Source organism: Sinocyclocheilus rhinocerous, unplaced genomic scaffold (genome assembly GCF_001515625.1).
Source record: "Sinocyclocheilus rhinocerous isolate Xijiao unplaced genomic scaffold, SAMN03320098_v1.1 scaffold506, whole genome shotgun sequence".
NCBI classification, from domain to species: Eukaryota; Metazoa; Chordata; class Actinopteri; order Cypriniformes; family Cyprinidae; genus Sinocyclocheilus; species Sinocyclocheilus rhinocerous.
Window position 1 is genome coordinate 126,025 of NW_015647040.1, and position 13,764 is coordinate 139,788.

General features: G+C 37.7%; 2 protein-coding genes and 1 long non-coding RNA gene across 3 annotated transcripts; 1 reads left to right on the top strand and 2 right to left on the bottom strand.

Moving 5' to 3' along the window:
* The first annotated feature begins 5,715 nt into the window (after window positions 1-5,715).
* Window positions 5,716-6,418, top strand: LOC107708492 (basic helix-loop-helix and HMG box domain-containing protein 1-like). The gene is made up of 3 exons (XM_016512754.1): window positions 5,716-5,942; window positions 6,027-6,116; window positions 6,199-6,418. Exons 1-3 carry the CDS (start codon window positions 5,716-5,718, stop codon window positions 6,341-6,343), a joined length of 462 nt encoding a protein of 153 aa, XP_016368240.1. The 3' UTR covers window positions 6,344-6,418.
* A 952-nt stretch (window positions 6,419-7,370) lies between these two features.
* LOC107708502 (uncharacterized) lies at window positions 7,371-8,109 on the bottom strand. Its single transcript, XR_001636368.1, has 3 exons — window positions 8,041-8,109; window positions 7,601-7,682; window positions 7,371-7,492 (listed from the first exon to the last, which is right to left on the bottom strand). It is a non-coding gene; the product is annotated as an uncharacterized LOC107708502 (long non-coding RNA).
* A 1,084-nt stretch (window positions 8,110-9,193) lies between these two features.
* Window positions 9,194-12,939, bottom strand: LOC107708493 (uncharacterized). Its single transcript, XM_016512755.1, has 6 exons — window positions 12,850-12,939; window positions 11,788-12,071; window positions 10,778-11,296; window positions 10,165-10,327; window positions 9,863-10,013; window positions 9,194-9,324 (listed from the first exon to the last, which is right to left on the bottom strand). Exons 1-6 carry the CDS (start codon window positions 12,937-12,939, stop codon window positions 9,194-9,196), a joined length of 1,338 nt encoding a protein of 445 aa, XP_016368241.1.
* Window positions 12,940-13,764: the final 825 nt, after the last annotated feature.

Sequence of the window (13,764 nt, forward strand, 5' to 3'; positions counted from 1 at the left end):
ATTTTCACTATAGTTTACCTTTGGCACATTTCCGGGGTTCTCAGCAGCGGAAGTCGTCATAGTTGGGTTAACTTGAAGAGCAGGGAATGGGAGAGTACCACAAATATATATTTTTTGCATTCCCATTTGCTCAAATAGCAAAAGAAAAACTCCACGATAGTGTTTTCATGAGTTTCAATAGGAAAAAAATTGAGAGAGACTGATAACGGCAGTCAGAAGAGAGAACAGAGAACGATGTCAAATTTACCATCCCTCCCATAGACGCTGCATTAGAAACACTTTCGCATTAGCGTTAACTGTTTTTTTGTAATTTGATGCAAAGGTGATATAATACAAAAAATAGTGTTATAAATGTACATAAATTTTAAACAAAAATGCAAATATGAAAAACTTTCGAGGATTTACGATGCTGATGACCGTTAAACGCGTCATCACAGTCTTGTGAAAAGGGTCCATAATAATGATAATAATAAAAACACATCATCAAATGACCCAAATGTTTACATGAAAAGAAGTGACATTATAAAATGAATGTCTGCAGTCCTCTTACCTTGTCTTTGAATAGGTCGGGAGGTTTGGGAGGAAAATCATAATCTACCTTTTGGTGTTTAGACAGTGATACTGCCAGTGTTAATGTAATCGCCACCAGCACGCACAAGCACAGCAGTAGTATTCGCACGCGGCACATACGTGCATGGTCACAGCGCGCTACAGAATAGTTCCACCAGCTGACAGTCGCTGCTTTGTACCGTATGCTGTTCATCTTGTGTTTACGATGGATGCCAAAATAAGATTAAACCTGCGTGAAATGGGAATATGATAATAATAAAAACACATCATCAAATGACCCAAATGTTTACATGAAAAGAAGTGACATTATAAAATGAATGTCTGCAGTCCTCTTACCTTGTCTTTGAATAGGTCGGGAGGTTTGGGAGGAAAATCATAATCTACCTTTTGGTGTTTAGACAGTGATACTGCCAGTGTTAATGTAATCGCCACCAGCACGCGCAAGCACAGCAGTAGTATTCGCACGCGGCACATACGTGCATGGTCACAGCGCGCTACAGAATAGTTCCACCACCTGACAGTCGCTGCTTTGTACCGTATGCTGTTCATCTTGTGTTTACGATGGATGCCAAAATAAGATTAAACCTGCGTGAAATGGGAATACAACAAGCAGTTAAAAATACCACAAAGCTGACTTATTTACACAAATCAAACTAAACTATGATTCCCAATTGCTTAGAGTCATTTTTATAATCTGGTGCATTTCTCAACCTGTTTTTTTTTTTCCGTTGATGTATGCATTTAGTTTGTAAAACATTACAATAATTAATAAACTAGAGCACTTAAATATACAATAGAATAAGTCATAAAATAATTATATCGATAAATAGTTAATAACAGGGGCTTATTTCATTCAAACAACTAAATTAAATGGCGAAGCACTTCAATTGTTAGTTGCCACAAAAGATGCGGAGCCCGAAAAGCAGATTTTTCCTGATAGACACACTCACCATCAGTCCGGGACTGGCGCACCATTGCTCTATCAAATCCACCGCGGGCGCAGGAAATGAACAGCTCATTGTGCTGAACGTAGAGAGGACTGAGTCTGGGGAATATTTCATCACCAACGCCGGTCTGATTCGTCCTCGATATGCATCTTGACGATGCAGCCTGTAAATGATCGTGTTCTCAGTTCTGCAGTCGACGTTATTGAGATAGAACAGGACAGCGATCTGCGTAGCTCCTCATCCCACTCTGGCGGGTCCTCGATGTCCTCCTCACTCTAGTTACTTAGCAGTAATATAGAATTATAAATATTACATATATTTCATATTCACATGCATTTGAGCATAAAGGGATAGTTCACCTTCAGTTGCTGGTCCTCATTGACTTGCATAGTGTTTTTTTCCATACTATGGAAGTCAATGGGGACCAACAACTAAAGGTGAACTATCCTTTTAACTATGGGGAAACTATGTAGTCAACATTTAATAACAGGTTAAAAATATTTAAGTATCTTATTAAAACATTCTAAGATGGAGATTAAAGGGAAATTATTTTGGCAGATAACTATTTTATTTTTTGCACATATTTGCACGTGGTAGCTGATATGTGAAATGTATGCACCCCTAGCGTCACCGAAACGAATGACAAAAATGTATTTCAAAGGTTTCAGTAAAACTCCATCTTCCTTACGCAGATAACCACGCCTTCAAGTCACATCATTGGTTGAGAAATGTTGCTATGTCGTGCTGATCATTGATATGTGGCCTACATATCTACAGAAAATATCTATAGTTCTTATGTCTTGATGCTCAAACACGGCTGATAGTCATTGTTTTAACTTTACGAAAATGTGCATACAAATGCCTTAGTTAGAATAGGAGAAAGTATTTTAACATTAAACAAAATATACATAAGCTTTAAAGTTCATGAAAACATTCACGGCCAAGCAGCCCAGTAACGTACTCAATTGTCACGAGGTCTGTGTAACTCTCGTTATCCAATCCGTGTAAGCGCTGAAGCTGATTGGCTCTTTTCTTGTCCAATGTCATTCTAAGAAGTTCTATGTTGGAGGAGATTTAATTTAGTGAATAGTCGCAGTATATTGTGCATTCCATAGAGAATAATTCAGGTAAGGGAACTATACCTACGCAAGAAAATACACATCCATTTAAAAAATAATCAAAAATGAAATGTAAAGCGACATATCAGTCATTTTAAAATATGGCATTGAATAGAGCGCGAAATTAACGCGGTGATACTCAGTAAGCTGTGATAAAAATGTATTTTAAATGCTATTGTTTAAAATGTTGTATAATAAGTGTGTTATGTAATAGTATGTGTGTGTGTGTGTGTTTCTCTAGGTGTTAAAAACATACAAACATAATAAAATATATTTTAATTTGCTACATATATAGTAAAATTATGCATATAGTAAAAAATAATAATAATTAAAAACAACTTATTTTATGTGTGTGTCCACAGGACACCCTGATAAACATGCTGCAGTGCTTTGAGTTTCACCAGAGTCACATTCATAGTCTGAAGAGTCATCCTCACCGTCTATCTGAAAACAATGAGAGAAGTCAGCTGCTTTATTAATTATGCTCAATGCAAGTTTTTTATGCATATATTTTGAAATATGGAAGGGGTCATGTGATACATACTGAAGTCTATGGCCTTTGTGTCTGCAGAATCAGAGTCGGAGAGTGAAGACTCTCCATTATCTTGCACACCACCTCAGTTCCTAAAAGCCAAGAACATGTACACCTACAGTCGCATAAACAAGTATACAGGTGACGTTTATGTATTTAAAAAATAAAATATATTATATAAAATATAATATTGTATAAAATGGTATTTATTTACACTGCTGTATATATACATTTATAAACAGTACGGTTAAGTGACAAAAAGAGGGACCCTCAGAGCCAGAACTCTGAGAGATTTATCATAAATGCTGTGGAGCAGCAAGAACACCAGATTATGTGTGACGGACAAAGCAATTTGTCAGAAGCCCAAACGGCAGAAGACAAAGACCTGTGGCCTATTGATGATAGCGAGCCATCACAAAGCTCTCTAGATTCCAACTCCACAACTTCCTCCTTCAATACAGGTGAAAAAATCTTGTCTTTCTTTGGTGTTATATATAAATTAAATCCACATACTGAAACTTAAAGGATACCCAGGGTTATTTATTGTTATCAGGGAGCACTGAAGCTGAATCTACCTGTAGTTTCTGTGAAGACCAGACAGGAAGTGAAGATGGAAGCCCAGGGAGAAATATGTTGGATACACCTCCATCCGGGTTTGTATATTGGATATTTAATTTATGTTTGTGAATAGCAGATAAATGACAGCTTGAGATGTACCTGTGTGCAAGCTTGTAACTCATTTTTATGTTTTGCTATATCTTCAGATCAGGAATTCTTCTGAAAGACCCCATGCTTGGAGCTTTTCCGGCTGCATGGAAAAAGCGTTTCCCTTTCAGCCCTACGCTGCCAAAAACATTGCCTACAGTACTGCCTTTGCGTCCACCCCTTCGGGAAGCAGACAGCCTGACCCTCAACCCATCTCTGCTCATATCACCTTCTCAAGGCCTGAGCCGTTCTCTCCATCCAGAAGGACGAGAGGCGCTACAAAGTAAAGATAATCCATATAGGCCTACACATATTTTATTGGATAGTCATTCTATACTAATATAGACTAGCATGTATACTACACTCAGTAAAAAGGTACAAAAGCTGTCACTGGGGCGGTACCTTTTCAAAAAGTACACCTTTGTACCTTCTTTACCCTTAAAAGGAGCATAATAGTAGTTTAAAGGTACATATTAGTCCCTCAAGTGTACATATTTGTACCAGATTGGTACATATTAGTGCCTTTTGAAAGGGCACCGCCCCACTGACAGCTTTTGTACCTTTTTTCTGAGCATGTATTTATTAAATAGATGCATTGGTTGTTTTATGAATAATGTATTGTCTAAAACTTTTAGGCAGTTAGGCAAAATCTGCTTAATTGAGCCAAATGTGCACATTACTGACAGTGTGAAATTACAAACAAGACAGTGTTGCTGTTATGCTGACTGAACAATATTTTTTTTTACCCTAACAGCATTATTCGAGGACGTGTGGGTCACCCCAGAATCTACCGTCTTAAAAAGTCCCAGCTTGCCAGGCAGCTTTGCAAATGACTCAGTAGGCCACATTTTGTGATCCTTCTTTACCTGCATATACAGGGGGGGTTCAAAACTCTGAGATCACAATGAAAATCTGGGATTAACCCTCAGAGACCCAACAAAACAGAACAGCAATGTTTGTGTATACTGTAGAAATAAAATAATACCTAACTTTCACTTAATAAGTGTTTCTACACGTAACAGTGTCTAGTGATGGGGAAAAGGCTTACATGCCCTGAAATTTTGAAAGTATATACATTTGAGATCATTTGTCTTGCATTTTTGTAGCAAAAATACAACGCTGGACATTAGTGGTCAAACTTTTGAATACTGTTCTCATAGAGTGGAGCCCAATTTTCCAAAAAATTTTTTTTTTCAAATTCCAGTTTCATCATTATTGTCTCATTGATATAACAGTACCAATAACAATATTTTCCAATTCAAACATTTAAAATATGCTTTGATATAAATATTTGTTACAGTATTTAAACAGACAAATAACTTTTCTTGACTGTATCTTTACTGGTTAACTTACAACTTTCACTTATTGTATCAAAAATGGTGAAATTTTGCAGCCCTAAATGCAAACAAGCATTTCAATTCTGCAACGTTTTCCAAATTATAATCCAATGAAAATTCTGCCTAAAAAAAAAAAAGGTTTCATAAAGACATTTTTAAGAGTGGAAAAGATAATACATCATGAATATGATTGGGTCTCTGAGGCTTAAGCCGTTTTACATTTCAAAAATGTAAAATCAGGAAACATTATGATGTCAAATTAATTTAAGAATCTACAAATAAGCAAATTTCTGACACTGATTATGTGATTCCTTTGTACAGACTGTCAACATTTCACTCAAAAAGCTGAAATATAAATTACAATGACAAAATTGGAAAGAGAAAAAATGCAAAATAGAAGCATTTTCACTTGTGGACTTTTGGACCCCTATTGTATATTAGTTTATTGAGATATGGAGCTCTCTTATTTATGGTATCTTCTCTGTACTGCAAATTGGAAGACTGTCATGAGTGCTGGAAGTGGCAGCAATCTGTCCTTCAAGAGTGAGGAAGAGAACAAAAGCTCGAAAGATGAGACCCCAGAACAACTCGTTCCCCTGAAGAGAGCAAGAAAAGTCTGTTCACACAGGCACACTTCAAGAAGAGGACGTGGTCCAACACAGCCAAACCCTAAGAAGAAATGTGTCAACGGCTTCATTATGTTCTGCCGAATGAACAGAAAATTATATATCAGGTGTGTGTAAGTACTATTTTTTCTTAACATTAATGATACATCCACTACTAAACCCATCTAAATAAATATATTATTTCGGCATAGATCCTATCCCGGCATCCCCTCTACTACAGTCACTAAAGAGTTAGCCAGTCTATGGCACATCTTGCCCAAGAGAGAGAGACGTTTGTACTGGTAGGCTCTCTGAATTCTCCAATCTTCATTGAGGCTTGTCTGTTGCAGTGCAATTTCAAATAAACCTCTCTCCGTTTTTTAGCTTGAAAGCCTGGAGCTTCAGTCGCCAGCAGAACCGCAATGTACGCGCTCAAAAACACGAGGCAGAAATGAAGGCAGAACGCTCTGTGCCCCGTCCACTGCACATGTTACTGGCCTATAGAGACAAGTATGCAGCTGTCAAATGAAGGTCTTCACACCTCAGTTACCTACTGCATTGAGAATATATGCTTGAAAGGTCTAAGAAAAACAGGCCAAACAGACTACTGTTTTTTAAACAACTGCATTGTATAGTTCGATACAGTTTTATTAAGGTTAATCACTGTTGTGATTTTACACAATTGCATCTCAGGGATTTTAAAATAACTAATTTATTGTGTGTTAAGTATATTTTTTATTGTTCTGCAGTTTTTAATCATCACAGAGCATTTGTACGTATACTGTTTTCAGCATTTTTCATTGTGACTTAAAATTGGTAGATTAAACATTCAGACTTGTATTACTTATTTATAATATATGGCAATTGTTAAGTATCTATCTTTGTATATATATTTATTATAATGTTTTATATTAAGCTGGTTTATAGCTTTTTTTTATAGCCTTAACCTAATTATTCAGTAAAGAAGCCTTAGAGGAGCTGTAATATGCTTCCCAAGAGAGTTACCAACCTTATGAAAGTTGTTCTGGTTTGTACTGTGCTGTTAATAAACCTTGATTGAGATATTTATTATAATGTTTTATATTAAGCTGGTTTATAGCTTTTTTTATAGCCTTAACCTAATTATTCAGTAAAGAAGCCTTAGAGGAGCTGTAATATGCTTCCCAAGAGAGTTACCAACCTTATGAAAGTTGTTCTGGTTTGTACTGTGCTGTTAATAAACCTTGATTGAGTTCAGTTTGTTTGGGTTTTCAAGCTCATGTGAGACCTGTGCCAGCAGGAAGTTCAGAAGAACTGGAACATTGTCATTTGTAAGTCCGTTCATAAGTTACTACATACTAGGTTTGTTCATGAAATATTTCGAATAATTTGATTAGGCTTTCAGTCACTAATGGCTCCATTTAACAAATCTTACCATTTTTAAATCCATTCAGCAGATTTTTACCTCCCACATCAGTGCAGAAAATGTAAAAAAAAAAAAAAAAAAAGTCTGGCGATTTCCAGATTTGTAGTCTTTGTCTGCAACCCTGCATTACTCCATCCCTCCAGGTGTCGTGTTTAAAATGTTGCTGATTTTGTGTAGTTGTGCAACTGCACAGAGGGACTCTTCTCTCAGATGTTGGTTGCTAATGCGAAGCTTCAACACCTCTGCCAGAAGAGCCACCTTGTCTCTCTTCTCCTGAATCAGAGGACAAGAGGAACACATGGTGCTTGTGAGTGTGTTTGTCCTCTATGAGAGCACGTAGTACACACTTTTCTCATTTATCAACTGCTAAATGAGCCTCACCTTCAGCAGGTCACCACTCAGTCGCCTAAGCATCCCTTCCAGGTGAGAGAGTTGGTCGGGAAAGTCAATGAATACATCACTGCTAAAAAAAAATGAGCATGCAAGGCAATTAATATTCATGTACGCTCTTAAAAATAAAGGTTTCAAATGGGAGTTTTTGCAGTGATGAACCATTTTGGTTTCCCAAAGATCCTTTCAGTGAACAGTTCTTTTAAGAACCATTTTTTCTTAGTGTGAAGAACATTTAATAATCTAAAGAACTTTTTTGGATAAAAATAAACCTTCTGTGGAATGGAAAGGTTCCATGGATGTTAAAGGTTCTTCATGGAACCATAGATGTATTTTTAAGAGTGTAGTTTTTCAGCAGTTTAAACATTAATTTACTGTTTTGAAAATTAATCCAAAATTGCGTTCAATTAATAAAACTATGCCCCACTTACGCCATATCTTCTCCACTGCAGTAGGCGCTGGATTGGTGGATCTTGTAGGGTTCTTCATGGGACGGTGTGTCTGGCCTGCTTGATACAGGACTCATTTCTGACAAAAGGGTTGCCATCCTTTGTGCTGGAAATATATTGTAATCATGGAATCATTTATTTTAATACTACTACTAATAAGTCATTGCATTAAACAAATTATGAAGCCAACTATACAACATATAACTATGTGTGCAGTTACAAATGGCGGTCTGAATAAAATTATTAATTTATTTGAAGAAAAAACAAACAGATTCAGTCAGGAACAAAACAAAAACTGTTTTATAAGCAAATGATTGAACAATTGTTGAAAAATTCTGATTCATTCATTCAGGAACGAATCACCCCAGCCATGTGATGCTTGGAGGCACTTTATGCTGATTCACTTGGAACTATTTTTGCTTACTGAGTTCAAATTAAAAGCATCTGGCAATGTTGTGTCCAAAATGCATGTTACTCATATTAAACTTCTTACTGAACTGTTACATTTAAGTAATATCACAAATTAATATAAATATCACTTTAAGGGATATTCATACATCCACTAAAAATCACCATGGCAATGGGTTAGTTTCAAAAATGGCTCAAAGAAGTATATAAAAAAAGACGAATAAGGGGCCGTTCACACAGAATGCATTTTTGCATGCCACTGTGCTGCTTTTCTATGTGAACACACAATAGATTCACTTTCATTAACTTTCAGTAGATCATGTCCTCTGCGCTTGACAAAACGTTATAAAAATGTGGCTCAAGTTAAAAGTAGTTAACTTTAAAGAAGTTAAGGTCTCTTGACCTTGCATTTTGTTTAGTTTTTTTTCCATTCCACTTCCTCGCGTCTCACGACATAGAAAAATGAAGTTACGGTAGTTCAGAGAAAAGCTCTAGAACAGAAGTGTCCAACCCTGTTCCTGGAAGGCCATTGTCTTCTGTCCTGTGTTGGAACTAAACTCCGCAGGACAGTGGGCCTCCAGGAACAGGTTTGGACACCCCTGATCTATTGCAATTACATACAATAGCAAATGTGGCTTAAATTTAAAAATAGACATTTGGGACCACTGTATGTGAACAATCTTAACTCAACATATTTATTTGTTCTTTGATACTTACTCTCATATTCTCAGGCTGCTTGAACTAAACTATTCCAGTCGAGATCACAGGCTGTGCTTGGCAGGGACATGAGTTCAGGATCAGGATGCTGGTCTCTGTCCCACAGGTCAGATTCAGCCTGCTCAGGCGATCCTCCACATTCTAGGAAAAGACAACCAGTGAGTGCCAATGTATACTAGAAAAAGCAAAAATCTCTTTAAGTCAAGGTCATACCAGTTGAAGAGCAACTGATAAAACCAGAATATATGTGAGCTGCAACAGAACATATAATTACTATAGCACAGGGGTGTCCAAACTGCAGCCCGTGGATGAATTTTAAGCGGCCCGCAGCTGTCTTAATAGTCTATGTTATATTCCAGCCAACATTTGTGTGTGGGGCCCATGTGGGTTTGACATGGGCTGAAAAAGTGGGCCCAAAATGGGATTGTCCGCGGGTTCCATAATGGCCCAATGTCAATTGCCCACATGGATTTCATGTGGGATTGTACTTGCCAACAGGTGGGCCCCAACTGGGCAACATGCGCAAGACCCATCTTGGCCCCAGCTTTATTTTTTATGTGGGTACTACAAGGTTACTACATGGGCTGAAATATGGGTTGTAAGTGGGTTTGTCCGTTTGGACACCCCTGCTATAGCATATAATAATGACGTTATGCTTCATAGAAGGAATAACTCTTGCCTGTTTGACGTGTTTGCAGGTGGAGATGGATGGGTGTGAGTGCGGGAGACTCTGGGTTTGATTGGTAAGCTTGACTGAATAATGATTGACTTGGGCATGAACCTGACATTCGCAAACTGCTGCAAAGCCCCGCCTCTTTTTGTTGAGGTGACTACAAATAGACAGTAAACACATTGCAACATGGCAACACTGCTCACATACCAATACTCAGCAGAACAATACCTGCTTTTTCACATTATTGTCCTAGGTTGTCAGGTTGTTTAGGGTCAAACTGCTGAATGTGAGCCAAATAAATCACATACTGAATCACCCTGAGCGCTGTCCTGTGTGTCGTCCATCACAATGAGTTTTTTCAAGTCCTCCACCACTGTGCTCTTGCGAACAGGCCGCGGGGAACATGCTGCTCGCAGTGATGCGATCACTCGAGGCTGACCAAACACATTCTTTGAGTTCACATTCACCTGACTGGAAAAAAAAAGTTAAACCAGTGCAAAACAAACTACTAAGAAAATTTGTTTCAGATGATAACTTTTATTGATTTTTTGACACGTTACAAAACGCAGCTCAAGTTAAAAAAAAGTTTTTAAAAAAGTTAAGGTCTTTTGACCTTGCATTTGAATGTCTTTTTTTTTTTTTCATTCTATGAGTAGAATGATACATAGTGTTGCCATAAACAACATGAATATTAATCTGAACACTAAATGCCGCGACTGACCAATCAGAATCAAGTATTCTAATGAGAAGTGTAGTAACTGTAAAGTAGTAACTGCACCTAAATTGTGCTTGTGGTAGCAGCAATTTTAAAAGCATTATTACAATTTGCACACACTACTATACAATACTATTAGCTACTACTATGAAAATAGTACACTAAAAATAATAAGAATACCCTATAAAGATCTGCCATCCTCTTACCTTTTTACACGGTTGTGCTCAGTGTTTCTAACATCACCGGTTTCTCTATGTTGTGTGTACTGTGTCTTCTTTTGTTTTGGGCTGCAGTCAGGTTTAGCTGGGCTGGTTTGAGGTTGACATGACCGGTCAGGGTCACCCTGAGATGGTTTAATGTCAGTGTCAACACTCAAGTTAAATCTCTCATGATTTGCCTTTTCCAGTTTGGGACAAAGCGTTGCAGGCTGGTCTGCTCTAGACTGGCGTTCAGGGAACAGATGTACTGTGTTAATAGAAAGATGATCCTTGGTAGAAATATCCTCAGTGAATAAATTCTGGCTCTGACTCCAGACAGGTTGGTCATATCTAGGAGGTTTTCTATTGGGTTCTATTGGGAGACAGTCCTCTCTTAGATGGAGTTGGCTGAAGTGCTCTTTGTCCGGTTGATTTGAGGTTGGTGAAGTCTGAGAAACCACAGCTCTCATCAAAGGAGGCTTTTCCACCACAAAAGTTTTAACTTTTTGTGGTTTGGAACACAAAGGGCTGGCAGAAATAAAACACAAAGACCACAGACACACACATATTGTAGACACATAAAAACAAAGAATAAGGTAAGCTGTCCATACATTGCAAAAGGACATACACTGCAAAAATAAAGACAGATCCATTTTAAAAACATAAAAGTCATTTCATTACAATTCGAATGTCCTTTTTTCTTGGTGATGTTGGTAATTTCCAGTAAAATACAACAAATCAGACTCAGAACTCCAGTGATAGATGGACTGATTGAATTTAGGGACAGGGAACAACGCTATGCAACGTGGTGGGAATATCCCACTTTTTACTGACTGTCCCACCCCTCCCCGTGGGATCTCATGGGTGGGAGGGGAACGAGGGGCACAATAATATTTCAAGTACTCAATCTTGACTGAAAAGCAATCGTGAGGCATCATGGAAATTCATACTGGTTTAATCTGGCCTTTTCAACATAAATTGCACATACTTTTCATTATGACATGGTTTATGCATCTCACCTGGTTTTGAGAACAGCCGTTTTGGAGCACAGCAGAGGCAAGGTGTGAGCAAAGAACTCCTTCAAGTTGTTTGTAGAAGAAGATTTTTTTGTGGACTGTGCAGCTTCACAGTGTTTTGATCGTGGGATTTTTGGACTGTAGAAGCCCGGCTGTGTCAGCGGGTGCAGCTTACGACTGCTCCTGAGGGACTCAGCAATGTTCTTGGGATCTCTACCATTCAAGCAGAAGTCATTAGCATAGGGTGAAAAAGCACTTGATTCTCTATTTGGCTGGAGAAAATGCGCCTACGAAACAAAAAGAAGATTTGTTTGCAACAAATTGTCAAGATTAATTGCCCCCAATTTACTGATTTGTTACTTATCTTTCAAATACAGCTTCCTTTAATTTTCAAGAGTCAAAAGCAAATGGTAAGCAGTAGCGAAGTAATTTCACTTAATGTACATTTTCAAGTAGGCTATCTTTACTTTACCGCATTTTAATTTTTGGGAAACTTTTACTTCATTTCTAAGCACCAACAGCTTTTTAAATGCAGCATTTCAGAAAAATGTTCCATTCCTCATTTATTTTGAAATTCGAGGTCCAAGCACAAACTCTGCTTAGTGGCCAATTATAATTATTTTATTGATCATGTCAATGACAGTGTTGATTGCCTACAAAACGATGAAATAAATATTAACCCTATCCCTAACCTTAACATTGTATAGCATTGGTAGCAAATCCTGGTAGATACCATTAGTGATTGTTACAATAAGATCAGTCCTTGTTTTTTGTAAACTCAGTTCTGGGGGGTGGGGGAGAAATCAAACCTTTGGGCAAGAGTTCATAGATGACTCATTCTTCTGAGATGTTTATTTTCAATGAATCAATTGTACCAATTCCCAAATTGCACTGCCTGATTTATTTGTGATTTTGACTGATCCGACTGTAGCACTTAACAAAGCTCTAACCTACAGCAGAGTACAGTAGACATTAGACTCCTATATCTCTTAAAATAGATGTTATGAGAAGAGGATGGAGTATACAAAATAAAATAAAATAAAATAAAAAAGAATTAAATCTCACTCTTGGCAAGATGTTGTAAAACACCCTCTGCTGGTCTTCCCTCTGGCCTCTTCTTTCCCTGCCAAGCAATGAGCGAGTGGCTGTTACCATATGCCATTCTCCTTCTGAAATGTATGATGAAATACCAGAGGCAAATTACACTAAGTGAAATGAACTACAGACCGAATGTTATCACTAACAAAAGCATGCAGAATCTGCTACCAGACCTGTATTGTCTTTAGTTCTGGAGGGGTTAAATCGTGTGAACTCCACTTGCTCACTTGAAGGCCAGTCTAAGCTTTCTTGCATGGGTGAACTACAATGTGAACGATCATAGAAACTAAAAAAGATGGTCATTTTCACCAGGTCAAAGTGTAATGATTATCTTATATGGTAAAAGATTACATCTCACCTCACAGGACTAGTATGCCTGAACAAAGAAATGATTTGTAGAGCTGGTTTCTGTGGAGGAGTTGTAGCGTAATCCAAGTCCCAGAACAATGCAGCCATCTTTCCTGGATTCCTGAATATTCTTATACATACAGCCAAGATGTATGCAACAGCCAAGATGATAACATAATCATTTTCCTTCAAGACAGCCTTCCTGATGTGTTTAAGTCATCATCTGAAATGTGTTTGTGGATTTGGAGGACAAAATGATGGTACAGACTGCTCCAATTCATCTGAGCTAGCGGAGAAAGCAGGGGAAGAGCTGTGTGGGAACAGAGGATGGGATTGTGTTGTCTGTTGTTAGTACTGTGCTTGTTTGCTCCAGGCAACATAATGCTGTTCTGTGCACTGCGATAAACTGAAAATAAAAGATTAACATTTAATATATGGCTTCCAGAATATTAGCTAGAAATCCTACTGAAAACATGGATCTAAATAAATCAACGATTTCTGCTCGATCTCAGCTTCATGCTTTAATTGCAGCAA